Source organism: Euprymna scolopes, chromosome 36 (genome assembly GCF_053919585.1).
Source record: "Euprymna scolopes isolate OS-2025 chromosome 36, ASM5391958v1, whole genome shotgun sequence".
Lineage (NCBI taxonomy): Eukaryota > Metazoa > Mollusca > Cephalopoda > Sepiida > Sepiolidae > Euprymna > Euprymna scolopes.
In genome coordinates this window covers 9,385,210-9,403,949 of record NC_136517.1, presented here as the reverse complement: position 1 = coordinate 9,403,949, position 18,740 = coordinate 9,385,210, and the positions used below count along the sequence as shown (strand labels likewise).

The following is an 18,740-nucleotide window of genomic DNA, read 5'->3' as shown; positions in this document are numbered from 1 at the left end:
TTATGTTTGCAAAAATATATGCACATATTACATGCGTTTTTATGGTAATCTGAAAAATAATATATATATAAAAATAAAAAAAAAATAAAAACTCTACAACTAAATATTCAGAAATCTTAAAAGAATTGAAATCGGATATTGAATCGGAACCAGCAATTTAAAACAGATTTGGAAAAAATATTGGAATCGTCCCATCACTAATATATTAAAAACATGAAATAATTAGGAATCATTGCTAAAAAGACAATGCATCTAGTCTGGTACACCACAGTATCTGCTGTGGCTATACAGTTCGAAGCTGAAATTGGCTCTCAGGATGCAGGCCTAGGCAGACGATAAGGAGACATAGGTTTGTCCAGTTACCAGGGTCTCCCTCTTGGTGTTGCAGATAAAGTCTGACAGAAAGGCAAGCCAATATGGTCGGATCCAGTGCAGCTGAAGGAGTTACCAGAAAAGTGTTGCAGTTCTTCATCATCTGCCAATTGGGACTCCAAACTGGACTTTTTGTGTAAGAGTTTTCTCCCTTGGCTTTTGCCTTTCGCAATTAGCATTCCGCTTCTTTTTTAAGAAGAATCATTGAAGAATTTTGCTTTCATTTGATACAACCATAACTACAATGAAGATCTTCATTATTTTCGTCAAAATTGGAAATATTTTCAAATTTTTTTCAAACAACTGCAGAAATTAAAATAAGTTTCAAACAATCAATCAGCTAATAATACTCACTCTATGATCCAGAATTTTGTTGGGCTATTTGTTGAGATCTGTGCCAATCAGACATTTACCATTTATCGATTTTAGACTCTTCTGGTAAAACAGCCCACTTTACACAATAAAAAAAAAATAAAAAAAAAAGATGGACGAAGTTTCAATTTCACTCTTTTATTACGTTTCCCTCGTAATTCTCCATTTTGTTCTGGTGTTCCGTCGCCACCCTTATTCAAAAATGAAACTTCTTTAGTGAAATCAATAAATATCGCAAGCAATTCTTTCATTGGTTTTTATTATTATTTACTTTTGGGGGTAATCTTGCTGTGGAACTTCTGTCCTCGTCTCAAATTAATCTGCTTCAGGGGTGCCACTTATCAAAAGCGGCCAAGAATTTCTTATTCACTTGTTATTGCCCGTTCACTCGAATGAGACGCCATCAAAAACAGATATACAACATAGAAGTAAAACTCATTCACATTGTCTGGTCATTACCTGCGGCAAAAGTCGGAGAGAAATAAAAGTCTCGTAACACATCCACAACACCTACAGCGCTTTGTACGAGAATGTATATTAAATTAAGCATAGCAAACGAGTAGTTATGGTAGGAATAATAAAAGCTGCAACATCGAAACATTTCCAAATTTGGAAATTTATCTAATAAATAAAGTAAAGTCAGTCTCTTTAGCATTTCTTTGTTATCAATAGCTTTCTTCCTAAAAAATATATATCTGATTCTGGTTTATCTTTTTTTTGTTGTCTTTTTTTTTGTGTAAATTATTGCAGCATACGTTTAAGAAGAATAAAATATCATTCGAATTAATTCCTCTAAGAAATTACTTTAATTATTTTCAAATGAATGCCATCTTAAAAAATATAGATGTAACTTTGACTGGAACACAAAAGTATTTTTTTGTTTGTTTTGTTTTCATTATTTTTGTGTTCCATTTTTGTGTTCCAGTCAAAGGGAACTCTGCATGGACAAATACAATTTTCAAAGAAAACAAAAAGCAAGAAAAAAAAAAAAAGTTTCAAAACAGCAAAAAACAAAAACTGCAAACCAGTAGACACTAGTGATGAGGCGATTCTAATATTCCTCCCCACCCCCGATTCCAATACAATTACCGATCCTATTCTAAATTCCTGATTTAGATCAAATTACAGATTACAATTCTATGGAACTCTCTAATTTAGCTATGAATGAAAATCATAAATTGGAAAAAATTGTGTTTATTTTCCCATGCCATAAACGATTCTTTTAGTTGTTTTTTTGTTTGTTTGTTTAAAACTTAATTTTTCATTATTGGTACTGCTGATGAATATTTGTGGATTTCAAACTACTAGTAAAACTGAAATCTATAGAACGCCCCCCCCTCACAGTATATTTTTACATTTGCAATATATATTTTTATAGTAATGCAAAAATTTAAAAAGCAAACAAAAATAAGCAAAAATCAAACAAACACAACAAAACCAAAAAAGAAAAAAAAAAAACTTTACAGATAAAATTTAGAGACTTTAATGACAATATTTCCAAATTTTTTCTAACACTACTTTTTCAAGAATGAAACAAATTCTTTTCTGAACAAGAACGGTATCCATTTCCTTTTACTAATTCATATATTCTTTGAGCATAAAAATCAGGCGATGTTGCCATTGCTCGGATTATCTGAAAACTTGGATTAGCTTCTAACCCATTTGATCTTTAATCTGACAGTCAGGGAACCATGGCCAATTTGGTAGAGCTTACAAATCAATAACTTGGCCAACCAATCAATTTAGATGCAGAATGGTAGTGCCAATATTTCACGGCGCTTATAATGGCGAACACATAGAATTGGAACTCAACCAATCATTTGTAGTTTCCTTCCACTGAAAAATCCTTATTGCAAGTCGGAATAATCACCTTTCAGTCATATTTTAAGAAATTATAAATCAAAGAATTCATTGGTAATATTTAGAGGAAACGTGTATAGTACAGATAAAATACAATATTACTATTGATATTGAAACTAGTAAACTGTTGAAAAGTGTTAGTTATAAAAATGTACAATATTTAAAGATTATATTTTATATCAGTAATAACTTACCCGTCCCAGTGTTACCCGGTAGTGTTTATACTTTAATTTTAACCTCACGATTTTTAATAATTGATTGTTAAACTAATAGAAAGTGAACGGGTTCTATTTACATTATTTACACATATTTTATATCAGTATTAACTTACATTATATCATTTATATTTAACCATTATATCATTAATATATATACATTATATCATTAATGTTTAAACATTATATCATTGATATTTAAACATTATATGCATAATATTTAAACATTATATCATTGATATTTATACATTATATCATTGATATTTAAACATTATATCATTGATATTTAAACATTATATCATTGATATTTAACCATTATATCATTGATATTTAATCATTATATCATTAATATTTAAACATTTATCATTAATATTTAAACATTATATCATTGATATTTAAACATTATATCATTAATATTTAAACATTATATCATTAATATTTAAACATTATATCATTAATATTTAAACATTATATCATTGATCTTTAAACATTATATCATTGATATTTAACCATTATATCATTGATATTTAACCATTATATCATTAATATTTAAATATTATATCATTGATATTTAACTATTATATCATTGATATTTAACCATTATATCATTAATATTTAAACATTATATCATTAATATTTAAACATTTATCATTAATATTTAAACATTATATCATTGATATTTAAACATTATATCATTAATATTTAAACATTATATCATTAATATTTAAACATTATATCATTAATATTTAAACATTATATCATTAATATTTAAACATTATATCATTGATATTTAACCATTATATCATTAATATTTAAATATTATATCATTGATATTTAACTATTATATCATTGATATTTAACCATTATATCATTAATATTTAAACATTATATCATTGATATTTAAACATTATATCATTGATATTTAAACATTATATCATTAATATTTAAACATTATATCATTAATATTTAAACATTATATCATTAATATTTAAACATTATATCATTAATATTTAAACATTATATCATTAATATTTAAACATTATATCATTAATATTTAAACATTATATCATTAATATTTAAGCATTATATCATTGATATTTAAACATTATATTCATAATATTTAAACATTATATCATTAATATTTAAACATTATATCATTAATATTTAAACATTATATCATTGATATTTAAACATTATATCATTGATATTTAAACATTATATCATTGATATTTAAACATTATATCATTAATATTTAAACATTATATCATTAATATTTAAACATTATATCATTGATATTTAAACATTATATCATTGATATTTAAACATTATATCATTAATATTTAAACATTATATCATTGATATTCAAACATTATATCATTGATATTCAAACATTATATCATTGATATTTAAACATTATATCATTGATATTAGGTTTCTGAATTTTTGAGATAAGGATTGTTTAATTGTATTATTTGAATTCTTCGAATTACTGTTCTCATCTTGAGCGTTTTTTTTTTTTTTTTTTTTACAGCATTTCGATGTAACCTCCGACCTTCTTCAAGCATATCTTATCAAAGTTGGGAATCTTTGTCAAATTCGCAAAGACCCGTAGCATAGTGGATAAAGTATTTGGTAAAATGCAGTTATAAGTTTCACTCTTCTGGAGGTTGAAGGTTCAATGTGGGTAACACTCAAAATATAACTGCGAATTATTTAGGACTTCTACCCAGTCATGGCTGACAGAATGAGAGAATGCTACCTTCGTGGATTAAATAAAAGGTTCCATTCAAAATTCTTTACAGATTCTCCGGGTTTGACAAGACAGTCGGAGATTACATCGACCAAAACATTGTGAAAATGACACTCAAGATGGGAACAGTAGTTGGAATGATCGAAATAATACATATTCCATTGATTTTTAAACTAGCAGAAGATGGAATGGGAGTGCTAGTTACAAGAATGAGGGTAACATGTTTCTTCCAACAATTGTGTGGGGTGGGGTGGGGTGGGGTGTATATCAATGTACTTTTAGTGATGTGTCTTTTTTTTTTTTTTTTTTTTTTAAATTGTTTTTTACCCCAAACAAGGCACAGTGCCACTTGGATGTAAGGCGCTACTATTTGGGGAGTTGAGCAGCAAGATGTCCGTTCACATTACACTTTAACTTCTGCTTGTCAGTACAGTCAAGAAAGCAGGGGCCTGGGAGAGAATTCCAAAGTCTGTTTGAGGGGAAAAAATATTCAAGTAGATCTAGGGATCTCTACAGTGCAGGGGCGGGATTTTTCTGCTTTCTCAGGTTAGTCGGCAGTATTTACGTAAACGAGATACAAAGGCTTGGAGTTTGTCGGAGCCCTTTCAATTAAAGTACTTGTAAAATAGGCACAGGGATGCAACATTTCGTTGATGGGACAGAGGTTGGAGTTTGGTTGACAGTGCAGGACCTACTAGGTTGGTGACTCTTTTTTGCATTCTGTCTAGGAGTGAGAGACTAGTAGCAGATGCACATGTTCAAATGTGGCAACAATACCCCACGCATGGGTGAATGATGGCTTTGTACAGGTGTAGGATACTTTCAGAAGTAACTTTCTAGCATGATAGAGAGAGCCGGCCTTCTTCGCAACAGCCTTCAAAATGCCCTCCATGTATCTGTTCCAATTCATGTTCCCTGTGAACGTTAAGCCGAGGAGTTTGAACGAAGTACTTTCAAGTAAAGTATCATTAGCCATAGCTATTGTTGGTTGAGACGGTTTCTTGTAATTATTAAAGGAAAGAAGCTTAGTCTTAGCAGCATTAAATGTTACCATCCATTTATACACCCATTTCACTACAGACTGGAGGTCTTCCTCTAAGTGTTCAGCCATTTCCTTAGATATATGTTCATTCGTTTTCCCCTAGTGTCTGTTATAGAGTATAGTGTCATCAGCAAACGTACTCATCCTGAAGACAGTTTGTCAGGAAGATCATTTATGAATAGTAAGAATAACAAAGGTCTAAGGATCGTGTTGTTTTGATATGCAACCATCAGGGACAACCCGGATTTTTCTTTTATTTGATTTTGTTGAGTATTTGCTGGGTTAAAGTATTTGTTGAGTCAGTAACAAAAAAAAATTTTTTTTTTTTTTTAAATGACATGATAACTAGTGGGAGCTATGAAAATTCAACGGTTGTATTTCCTCCTAAATCATATTTATCTAACTGGTTAATGTAGCTGCAGAATTGAAGTGTTGAAATTAAAGTTTGCCTTTGAATCGCCGAATACCGTTAAATGTTCGGGCAAAAAAAAAAAAAAAAAGAAGAAAGAAAAAAAAGAAAAGAAAAAAGAAAAGAAAAAAAAGAAAAGAAAAAAAAGAAAAGAAAAAAGAAAAGAAGAAAGAAAAAAGAAAAGAAAAAAGAAAAGAAAAAAAGAAAAAAAAGAAAAAAGAAAAAAAAAGAAAAAAGAAAAAAAAAGAAAAAAGAAAAAAAAAGAAAAAAGAAGAAAAGAAAAGAAGAAAAAAAGAAGAAAAAACGAAAAAAGAAGAAAAAAAGAAGAAAAAGAAGAAGAAGAAGAAAAAAAAAAGAGTTTTTCTTCAACTTTTTATGTTCGTACAAACAATAATCCTCCTTCTTTTCGTAGAAAATCTGCATTTCTTTCTTCCCACTGACATGCGAATTAACCGTACGTTCAAACGACTTAGAGAAATATCGGATATTTATACGTTCAAATTCGACCGCGTCTTACGTTGCATATGTCACCTTTTCATTTTCTATCGGTCAGGTTTCGAGTTCGAGTGTCAGTAACTTTTTACAATATTTACAATTGGACATTTGTTTCCATGACCGCTGTCACAAGAATATATCTGGTTATGAGGGTCTATCTCCAAAACCCTTGCTGGAGTTTGAAACATATTTCTATTGCATAGGCATCCGGTGCAAAGGCAGACCCCACAATATTATTGTACCATCTTTCGACAGAACAGATGCTTCACTTTGAAAAATTTATTTATTTAAAAGAAAAGTGTTACATTTATCAAAACAAATTAGGCACAAGGGCGTTCAAATGATCATCTTGTCACTGAACCTAATATTTGTCTATCATTTTTCTAGCTAGAATCTTCAATCACCATAATACCATGTTTCCGATATAGTTCACCATATGCATATGGCATGGATGTTTTTGATTATCGAGACTTATCAAAGAAATTCTGATACAAAACCTATCTAAGAATACTGCCAGATACATAAAGTATGTTTGTGTAATATTAAAAAAAAATCGGTCCAACTGTTTAGGAGTCCATAGAGAACCAATTCACACACACAAATTCCTTTTTTATAATAGTAGATAGATAGATAGATAGATAGATAAGGCATAATCGCATTGACACACCGGTCCTCATCAGATCACTGAAGTAAAGCAATATTGAGCCTGGTTAGTACCAGATGGGTGACCATTTGGGAATTTTAGTCGCTGTATATGCTCTCTGCTTATCTCGGCATTTGTTTCCAGTCTGAACATAGACTCCACTTGCCATTGGTATTTAACAATGTTGACTTAGGAGATGTGCGGTTGGAGATTGTGCAACTCCTGCCACAAAAATTTCATGCACAGGCACCTCTTTATGGGTATCCATAGTCTGTCAAAAACTGAAGGAGCCTTCTTTTTTTTTTTAGACAGATAGATAGATAGACAGACAGACAGACAGACAGACAGACAGACAGACAGATAGATAGGTAGATAGATAGATAGATAAATCATCTCCAAAGCCAAGAAAGTATATTTTAGTTAGAGTTTCACGTTCAACACAATAACGTTATCAAATGATTTTATTTTTTTCCCCCCAATGATCCCATCTTTATAAAAATGATACGACGAATGTATGTACATGAAATTGACTCAGCATATTATCGTCTGGTCATTATGGATATTATGATGACGACGAAAAGGATAATCGGCAATTATATTTATAGCATAAAATAATCTGTTGATGTAGATATAACTGCATTACAAACTTATCTTTATGAGTACAATAATCTGAAAACTTAATGTCTGTGAAAAGATATTCAATATCGACTAACGATACTGGTATGAATGTTAATTCGAATTGAATTACAATAACTGGCCAACTTGGCATAAAGGTGGAATGTTCGCTAATGGGAGACTACTGTTCAATAGTTGATCAAGTCATACGAAATGCTTCTTGCTTGGCACCGAGCATTATAAGGTGAGAATCATGAATGAGTGGGAAAGGAGTGATGCCCCCCCTTACATCTCGCTAACGAAAAAGATGTGCATTCCGGCATATTTCTCGAGACATTTCATCGTTGAATTACTTCTGCTGATTTCTAGACGGTGATAGCTGATTTGGTGTCCCTGACAAAACATCTTCGAACAGATATTTGAACAGAAGAAATTTATCACACTCTTAGGCGAATTATTATTATTATTATTATTAGTAGTAGTAGTAGTAGTAGTAATAGTAGTATTATGAGTAGTTTGACATAAGAATATCTTTTCTGTAAAAAATGTTTATTTACTTTTAAGAACGTTTCACATAAAAAAGAAAGTTAACTTAATTACAAGAAATAAATATTACACATTTTTTAAATAAAAATAAGAATTGTTCACATTGTTCCACTTATTTTCAAATAAAATATTAATAATAAATAATAATAAAATAATATATTGCATATTATATATTTCTAATATATCATAATATCTAATAACAAATTCCTATTGAACCGCCCTAATTCCTAATGAACCACCCCCTTAAGTAAACACTTCATCAAATCTCCACACTAACGTAATGTACTTGCAATAACCCTTATCCCTGAGTGGCTTCCGGGCCTTGATAAGTGGTGATCACTGTGTAAAAAAAAAAAAAAAAAAAAAAAAAAAATCTGTTGGAAGATATTTCGTCAGGGACACCAAATCAGCTATCACCGTCTAGAAAACAGGGAAGCAATGCAACAATGAAATGTCTTGATTAAGACATATGCCGCAATGCCAAAATGGTGCCTTTCGGTTGACTTCGTTTATTGTCAACTAAAATAAATAAATAAATAAATAAATAAATAATAATAATAATAATAATAATAATAATAATCAGCAGCAGCAGCATCACATCACATACGCAGAAATAGTAACCTACTAACTGGTCACCAGACAAAACTATGAGTGTTGCTATTATGGACACCTTACTATGCTGTTTTCTGACAGAAATGGTGTGTGATGCCTTCTTGCTAAACACCCAGCATTATAAGCTGAGGGTCAAGAGTTAGTGGAGTGATGCAGGGAAAAAAGTGGTATCCTTCGTTACATCTTAGTGCAGTAACCAATGAAAGAGGAGTCTTCAAATGCGCCCTCGAATACACTTGAACCACCCATCTAGCAATTACGAAAACAGAAATGATTTTTATTTGAATATAACAGTGGTCATAACCATTTATAGATTTTTTTTTTTCATTATATTTTTTAATTTTGGAGAAGAGAATTGTAAATTTGAATTATTCAAACTACTGCTCATATCTTGCGTATCATTCGCATAACAGTTCAGCCAATGTAACCTTCGACCTTCTTCAAGTGTATTTTGTTAAACTTGAGAATCTTTCTGTGGGATTAAGGAACTTGAACGGAATTTCAAATGAAATCCTTTACTAAACATTAAACTTAAAAATTCATGGATTTAGAATTTTTTCTAAATTAGAATTCCTCTTTTGAATTTTCGATGGATTAACGAATATTGTTATTTATTCAATTTTTATTTTTGTTAAGACGGATCTACTAATCCCTTCCCTTCATTCTTTTTTTCTTCACTTTCTTCTAAGTTAAATTTCTAACTTCCTGTAATTTATAAGCATGGACGTCTGACCTAGATGAAATAACTAAGGCTACACATTATTGAGCCTCGCAGCTGCTGGTTTCCTCTCTCTCTTCTAGTGATCTCATCGCGTGTTTTCTAATGCCTACAATAGAAATTATTAATTTTTAAAATGTCTTCCAGTTTTTCTTTTCGTTAAAAGATCTGCCTCAATAACAACCTAGGGCTATGGTTGCCTGATGAAATCTGTTTAGATTGAAACAGTAGTTCTATTGTAGCGACCAATGGAAATTTTATTTATCTAAATTGAATAAAATTATATCTTACTCTTTTCATTGAGCACTATCAACGACTTTGTGAAATTTAATGTTTTTTATTTTTTGGATATTTTTAACCTGGAATATATATATATATATATATATATATATATAATTTTTTTTATTTTCAGTATTTACTTCAATAGTGCTCAATACATGAGCAGAACTGGGTAGTAAATTTTGAAAATATATTTTCAGAACTTACTATATATGCTAGCAGGGAGACCTGACATTGCCCGGGATTGAATGATGATCAACGAATGTTTCATACTGCCATATTTTTATTGTCTTGAAATTGGTGAACTCGCCCAGTTTTCAATTTTCAATCAATTGATTGCCTGCTCTAGTTAGGGAACCATCAGAGTGCACCTGGAGGAAAATTCAAATGCCTCCCTACAGTGACTTACTCCACAATACATTGTAATCTACATTGCACTGTAGAGAACCTACTTTTGATTTTATAAATTTTATATACAATAGCTTGCATTAAAGTTTAAAATGCAAAAGTCAAGTATGATGCTTTAATTGTGCTCTAAACAGAAGCATTTATTTTAAATGCACTCTAATCATATCAAAGAATCTACTGTTGATTTTATATGTCAGGACTTTCAGCTAGTGTGGTAATAAAACTTCTCAGACGCACTTATGTTAGGCTGTATAAGGTGTTAACTTTGTTTGAAATCGGCTGTTCCTTCTTTCATCAAATTATTTCGATTGCTGATACTTATTGGAGACTTTCTGATAGAAAAACTATCTAAGAACACTGCTAGGCACATAGAGTACCTTCATGTGAAATTTCATCAAAATCGGCCTAGCCATTTTCTAGTCCATATGGAACGAAGTCACACACAGACAAAATTCTTTTTAAATAATAGTATATATATGTGTGTGTGTGTGTGTGCGTGCGTGCGTGCGTGTGCATATGTATGTCAGCATAATCAAATTAAAATATCTCAAGCCCCAACAGCCCTTTGTAGAATGAAGTATAAAAAGAGAGGATAATTGAAAAACTACTGATTAAAATAAAACAAACATTGTTAGAATTATTTTTATAAAGTTATTTTGTCAGATTTTTCAAAGTCAGACCTAAATAGCAATCCATCTGACATATCAATATTCAAACTCACCTGTTTTTTAATTTCTTCCTTCTACTATGTTATTGGCATAAATATATTTTATTTGGTTTTAGTTTTATCTGAAAATACTTATTCAGACTAAGAAAACTGTTAGAATGGAGAAATTTTCCCTCACTCACCGAAAAAAAAAAAAAAATTAAAGGAAAGTTATCATGTGCAATTACATTAGTTTTCTTCCTGGATTCTTTTAAAGATATATATATATATATATATATATATATATATATATATATATATATATATATATAGAGAGAGAGAGAGAGAGAGAGAGAGAGAGAGAGAGAGAGAGAGAGAGAGAATGTGTGTATATATAACAAAAAAATAAAAATCAAATTAGACGAAAGCTATTTACCGTAACGACTCCTCAATAACTTCTTCATCGGCAGCCTCTTGTTCCCTTTCAAGCCGTTCCTGTTCAAGCTGTTCATGTCTCAAACGTTCCTCCTCCAAGCGTTTCTGTTCTCGGAGATTGCTGGCAAGACGCTGGGCAATAATCTTCCTGACATGAGCCTGGAACAAGAAGAAAATAGGAAAAAAAATCAACGATAATAACATAAAACTCATGAAAGTTTTGACACTGAAAATAAAAAGTATTTATTTCAAGCAAAAATGTCCTAGGAATTAAGTGTGAAATGAATTGGTCTATATGAAAGACCACTTCATGGTGCAGCTGAGAACCAAGTGGCAGCTTATTGACAACGATTTAATTTTTCAGAGATGTCTTAGGAAATTTAATCCCAACATCAGACAAGCAGCAAAATCTCACCCCTTCCGTAGATATCAAAAAGCCATCTACTCTAATAGTTTCTCCTTGCTTTCCTGGCTATTAACATGAATACATCTCGCGACTGTAGACATAATCCTAATTAGTAACCCCTCATGTTTAAGTATCAATACGCCTTGTTTGGGGTAAAAAAAAAAAAAAAAAAAGAGTAAAAACAAACTATTTGGAAATGTATAGAATAACATTCTTAGTCGTACCAGAGAATAAGAAAATATGCTGAAATATGTATAAAAATACATATTTTTTTATCAAAAGGTATTAAACCAAGCAAAAAGGTAATCAAGTGTTACGTCATGCTGTAGTTCTTTAGTTTTAACCCGTGTCGTCTCTTTAATCTGTTAAATAGAGTTTCAAGTTCTTGACGAATGTATATAAGACAATTAGTTGTTTTATAAAAAAACAAAAACAAAAAAAACGCTTGACGTAAGTTTATAAAAAAGGAATGACAATTTATTTTCTGCTCAATTCTTTCTCAATGTGAAATGGAGAGAGAGAGAGAGAGAGAGATGAGGCGTGGTGGAGTGTTATGGGTGAAACAAAATCACAACTGGTCGTGCGATGCCCTCTTCTCTGACTCTTTTTCCTTGGCTGGCGTTTGTTTTTATTTACAAAAACTTTAGACAGGAATTTCGTTTTTCCATGCCGTATTCCACTGCCCTTATTAAATTCGTCCAAGGCCAAATTTCAATATGACTGTTTTCAAAACTTGTCAGCTGAACAATGTTGATGTCAAAGTTTATGCACACTTCTTTCAATTGTTATGACTTTTTGATGACATTTGTTGGTTTGAAGAATTGTCAACAATATTTACGTGTGTGCATCCAGCTCCATATGCGTGTGTGCACAACCAGCGTTGCCCAGGATACTATTCAACATAAAGATGCTTGATATAAAATATGGTCATCATTGAATAGGGATCAATGAATGTTTCACACTTCCAATACTTTTATTTGTTATCGAAATCAGTGAAATCACGCATTTTTCAATTAAATTAATTGCCTGCTCTAGTCGGGGATCCACCGTGGTGCACCAAAAGGAAATTTCACATGCCTCCCAACAACGAGTCAACAATACATTTAGTCTACATTGCACTGTAGAGAACCAACTTACTGTTTATTATATATATATATACACACACACACACACACACATATATATATATATATATATATATATATATATATACACACTAGCAGGGTGACCCGACGCTTCCCGGGATCGAATGCTCATCAATGAACGTTTCACACTTCCATATTTTTGTCATCGAAATCGATAAAATAGCCCATTTTTCAATCATATCGATTAATTGCCTGCTCTAATTGGGGACCCATTACGGTGCACCTGGAAAAAGCTTCATATGCCTCTCGCAGTGACTAATTTTACAATATATTGTAGTTTACATTGCACTGTAGAGAACCTACTGTTGATTTTATAAAATTATTTTCATATATAATGGCTCGCGTTAACGTTTAAAATGCAAAAGTCAAGTATCAAGTTTCTATTATACTATAAGCAGAAACATTAATTTCGAATGCCCTTGTCATATCAAAGAACCTGCTGTTGATTTTATATGCCTGGCCTTACTGCTTGTGCGGTGATAATGACTTGAATTTAAGTTTAAAATGAAAAAGTTATGTATCATTGTGAAATTGTGTTATAAGCAGAATCATTCATTTCGAATGCGCCCCTGTCAAATCAAAGAACCTACTGTTGATTATACATGTCGGGCCTTTCGGCTTGTGTGGTAATAAAACTTCTCAAATGCACTTGTGATGTTAGGCTGTGTTCATACTTAAGTTTGAAATAAAATTTTCACTGATTTATGTTTTTATTTATGTACTTTACAACGAATCTAGTTTTTGTCGTGAGGTGGGGAGCTGGGAGGGGGAGCCCTCAAGTGTAATGGCATATGAGGTCCTCACTTTAAGTTCAGCACCGAAATATGTCCCAAGCCTCTTTACAAAAGGTTTTGCCATGCTTAAGTTTGAAAGATTTAAAAAAAAATACTAGACATTGTTGTGGAAACTAATAAATATTAAACAAATCAAAAAGGTAATTAAGGACGTTTGGTAAAAGATATGATCCACATAAGTTTTATTTATCTTTCAACATATTTTCTTATCCTCTGGTATGAGGTAAAATCTTAAAATCTTATTCCACGGATTTTCAAATCTCGCCGAATGATTTCTTTAAAAAGTCCCTGAAATTCAAACACGTGTCAATAGCGACTCAATCGTGCGTCATACAGTGATTTGGTTGTATGTAGTATTTGTATTATTATATATTGGTAATAGCGGGAGGGGGGGGGCGGTGTTGCCCGGTCGTAAGATATAGTTAAATAATAATAATAATAAAAAGACTTGGGTGCCATTTTATTGTGTTTTAAAAAGAAAAAAAAATGCCGTGTGATGGACGCGCGTAAGAAAGAAAACATTTTTTAAAAATGCTACATGCTGGACGCGAACTTGCAAAAGTTAACTTTGTAAGCGAACACGTTATCGATTGGTCTACGACGACACAGATTTTATGACGTTGCAAATGATGTTTTTTTAAATGAAACAACGAATTGACCGTTCACGTATGTGTGATTAACAAACAGCGTCAAAACCAATGTTTTACCTGACCCTCCTTTCAAAAAAAAATAAAACGACATTTCTTTATGAAATAATTGACAATTTTTATTTCAATTTTTCGATACTATGTGTCCGAGAGATCACTCTTTCCGCTCTTCCGATCGTACAAGCCGCTTCGATGTAAATGACAAAATTTTTTAACAGACATACAAACACACAGACAATGGAGATTTATATAATAGACTAGCGGGGGGGGGGCCAGTGTTTTCAAACCTACTTATTCTTAACATAAAGAAGCTGCCATGTTTTCCGGCCACGCTTGCACATTCGAAAACAGTTGATAGACAGATAAAAATTTAATGCCCCCCCTCACCTACCAATTTTTCAATTTTGACCCCTTAGCAGCTCTTTTTTCTGAATAAAAACCGATTAAAAAATTTTCCACATGTCTGAATAACCTATATACGAAATTTCAAGTCTGTAGAGCAAAAATTCGTTGAGCGTAGAGGTTGAGAATTGTCCTCACTCACACACACACACACACACACACACACACACACACACACACACACAGTCTCACTTTTATAGATATACTAACCTGGGTGCCCGGCCTTGTCCGGGTGTTTGGAGGTGTGTGTTAAGCAAAAGTGATAAAGAAAATCTGACGTCTTCCCCCATTCCATGACGCGACCGGAAGTTCGGAACGTTGAAATAAGTAAAGTCAATCCAACCGATACAATGACTTGCAAAAATGGCAACGCACCCCCCCAAAAAAAACGACCCTCCTTGTAGAAAAGTGCCCAGTTGAGGGTGAAGGAATCAATGTTTTTAGTTAATTTTTCGATATCTGTTGTCTGAAGGGTCGAGCTTCAAAACGATAGGGATCTCGTGAAAATTCATCGCCTCTGTCGAAAGTTTTAGGCAAACATACATACATACATTTAAACAGACAGGAGACATTTATATAATAGATAATTCATAAAAACTAACCAACGATAAACGTTGGATGAAGAGATTTTAACTAAAAAAATAGCACTTTCTTGTACAAAACATCGTCCATGGAATGTAAGGACTAAAAGAGAAACTAAGTGATGAAACCATTTTCTACTTTTTTATTAAAGAAGAAATTGAATACAAATGAAGTTTCATAAAAAAAAAAGTGAGGTAACTACATTTAAAGTAATTTTCATACAAGTATTCAATGGCATTTTATAAATTCAGATCAGTGTCCGAGTTGTTTTATTAGTTGAATGGTTTATACATATGTTTATACTCCGGGTGCAATTTATTTTGCTCCCTTTGTTAGTATGTTGGATTTTAGGTGTTTGGCAGGAGTATTAACTGAATATAACGGACGGATGTTTTCTTTTCTTGATAAATGTACTTTGATTTTTTTAATTCTTTTTATTTATTTTTATTTATTGACTACCACTTATCAAGGTCAGAAGCCACTTGAGGATAAGGATTAATGAGATGCAATGATTATTAGTTGATTATTTATGAAGGAGTTTCTTCTCTCAAACTGCTAGACTTTGGAATTCCCATCCGGTTTCCGGCTTCCCTGACTGTATTGACATGTAGAAGTTTAAGTGTAATGTGAATAGACATCTCGCTACTCAACTCTCTGCATAGTGCCTTATTAGATATAGTCCGAAATAGTATGTCCTTATGTCCAAGTGGCACTGTGCCCTGTTTAACATGAAGAAGAGTAAAAAAAGATAAATAGATAGATAGATAGATACTGTTGACTAAATAGGTTAAATAGATAACCAGATCGACAAATATTAATTTATTTATTGCGGACTATTATTCTCATCTTTATTAGTTGTTGTTTGCACGACGTTTCGGCCAACTATTCCTCTGGCCTTCGTCAGGTGGTCACAACTAATAAAGATGAGAATAATAGTCAGCAATAAATTAATATCAATAATACTCATCTCAATAATGAATTCCAATTAAAATAATATATAGACCGACAAAAGGTCATCATATTTTGATCCAGCAATGAAAAACGAAAAGGAGGATCAGGATTTGATCCACTTGTTTAAGGAAATCTTATATCTTATTGGTTGGAAATTTCTTGACAGGTTTTTGCTTAGCAATATATCAAATCCAAAGAAAGTTGGGCTTCAGTTTCACAACTGACTTGCGTTTCATTTTCAGAATCAAACACTCTCCATCGGCCAGATATAAATCAGCGATCAAATCATCGGCTATAAAATCAAAAAATAGGAACCGACAAAGAGAACGACATTCTCTTTTAGTCTCGTCTACGTCACAACCTAAAAGTGCTGATAAAATAAAGTGCAGTCAAATTTTCTTTCTTTTTTTTTTTCTTGGTTTTGTTTGTGACTTCTTGACTCATAACCACTCACCATTTTCCTGTCTGACCAGAAAATAATAAAACGTTCAAAACGACTTGAGCTCTCATAATGACGGCATAGTTGGTGATTATGCAGTATTAGTTGACACAATGAGGGTGGGGTGTCATAAATTTATGAACATTCATTGCTTCCAATCAATAATCTAATATCAATATCTTGCTCAAGTTTGCTGAGAATTAGTATATATCATCATCACTGAGCCTAACATATAAAGTTCCCTTGTAGGATTTTCAAAGTTGGATCTAAATAGCATTTAAGTTAGCAATCCTGATCTGAAATGGAACACATACATTAAATCTGTTGCCAAGGCCACTGGAAAAATGGTGGGATCTTTCTATCGATCCAGTAGATATCTCATTGCTGATGCAATTCTCTATCTATATAAGAGCCAGGTACGCCCAAGGATGGAGTACTGTTGCCACATCTGAGCAGGAGCTGCTAGAAAGGACTTATCCTGTCTTGATAGAGTTCAAAATAGACTTCGTAGCCTCGTAGGGGATGTCTTTTTCTCTTCCCTGCAACCTCTTTCTCACAGAAGAGATGTTGCGAATTTGTTTCTGCTTTATCATTATTTTCATGGCAAGTGTTCGACTGAACTCCAATCTATGCCCCCCCCCTCGCCAAACTTTCACAAGAAACACCCATCTAGCTGAAAACACTATCAATAATTCCCCCCATTCTTTGCCTAAACCTAAACGTAAATTCCATGAACAAAGCTTCTTTTTTAGAACTGCACGCCTGTGGAATTGTCTTCCGTTTTCCTGCTTTCCAGCTGACTACAATATGATTGTCTTCAAGTCTAACGTAAACAAGTTTTTGATGAGCCGTTCCATATAAGTTAACAAATTTACCGAATTTCCATTACTAACGATTAATTTATTGTCCAATTGTCTACTGTACACTTTTTTATCCTCGAGTGGCCTCTTGGCCTTGATAAGTGGCGATACCTTTGTAAAAAACAAAACAAAAAAAACCTTGTCACTCTAAACACTTTCTCACACCATGTATGGAATATTGTTGTCATATTTAGGCTCGTGAATCTGTGTTCCATTTAAAGGCTCTCGATAAACTGCAGAAACGTATCTGTAATTTGATTGGTCTCACAATTTCTTCTTCACTGCAACGTCTCTCTCACAAACGTGATATCGCTAGTCACAGTCTTTTCTATATGTCGTTCTTGCATCAAATAACTCAAAAAATGTTGATATGCTGTAAAAAAGCCGAGTAGAAAGTGGACGAAGGATTTATTTCCAGCAGCCTCACAAATCTCGTTTCCTTTATTTTGTTCTTCAGTCCTTAGATTCCATGAGCGATGTTTCTGACAAAGTGTGAAGAATTTTGTTGTGTTATCATCGGCTAGTAATCGACCTTGAAATAGTATTTTTTTTTTTGTTAAACTCTTTGCAACAAGAGGGTTCATGCCTTGTCTGGTGCAATTGAAAAAAAAAAAAAGAACCGAGAAACCAAACAGACCATTCCGATGCAGCACAGCAACTAAAGAGGAAGTACAAGCTCTTCAAACTGCGTGATTATTTTTTAGTCAGCAAACATGTTTTGCAGATATTTAATGACAGCAAATTATATTTTGCTCGCTGACAACTACTTCACGTATTGGCAATTAGACAAGTAGAAATATGGAATAATCCAATAATCAAGATGGGGGGGGCGCAGGTTGTTTTGGAGATGTAGTTGATAGCTGTCAGTTGATTTGATATTTTTTAAATTAGAAAAGGCATAAACTCTACACTCCTTGAATTCGTTTGCATGACTAATCAATTTCAATTTTGAAATAATTGGAAAAAAATAAATCTTGCAACTCTTGCGTCCCTTATTTTGTTCTATTGAGATTCCATGAGCGATGTTTCTGACAAAAGGGGGAAAATTGCTGTTTTCTAGGTTGTAATATATCAGCATATAACATTTATCATTGACT

At 32.2% G+C, this 18,740-nt stretch overlaps 1 protein-coding gene across 2 annotated transcripts in view; it reads right to left on the bottom strand.

Annotated features, from left to right (window-relative positions):
- Positions 1–18,740, bottom strand: part of LOC145260324 (myosin-VIIa-like) — a 965,294-nt gene that overhangs the window by 369,279 nt on the left and 577,275 nt on the right. For both annotated transcript variants that reach the window (XM_080118214.1, XM_080118215.1), the window contains exon 17: positions 11,419–11,576. In XM_080118214.1, the coding sequence (XP_079974340.1) occupies positions 11,419–11,576 (158 nt within the window). The remainder of the gene's footprint in view (positions 1–11,418; positions 11,577–18,740) is intronic.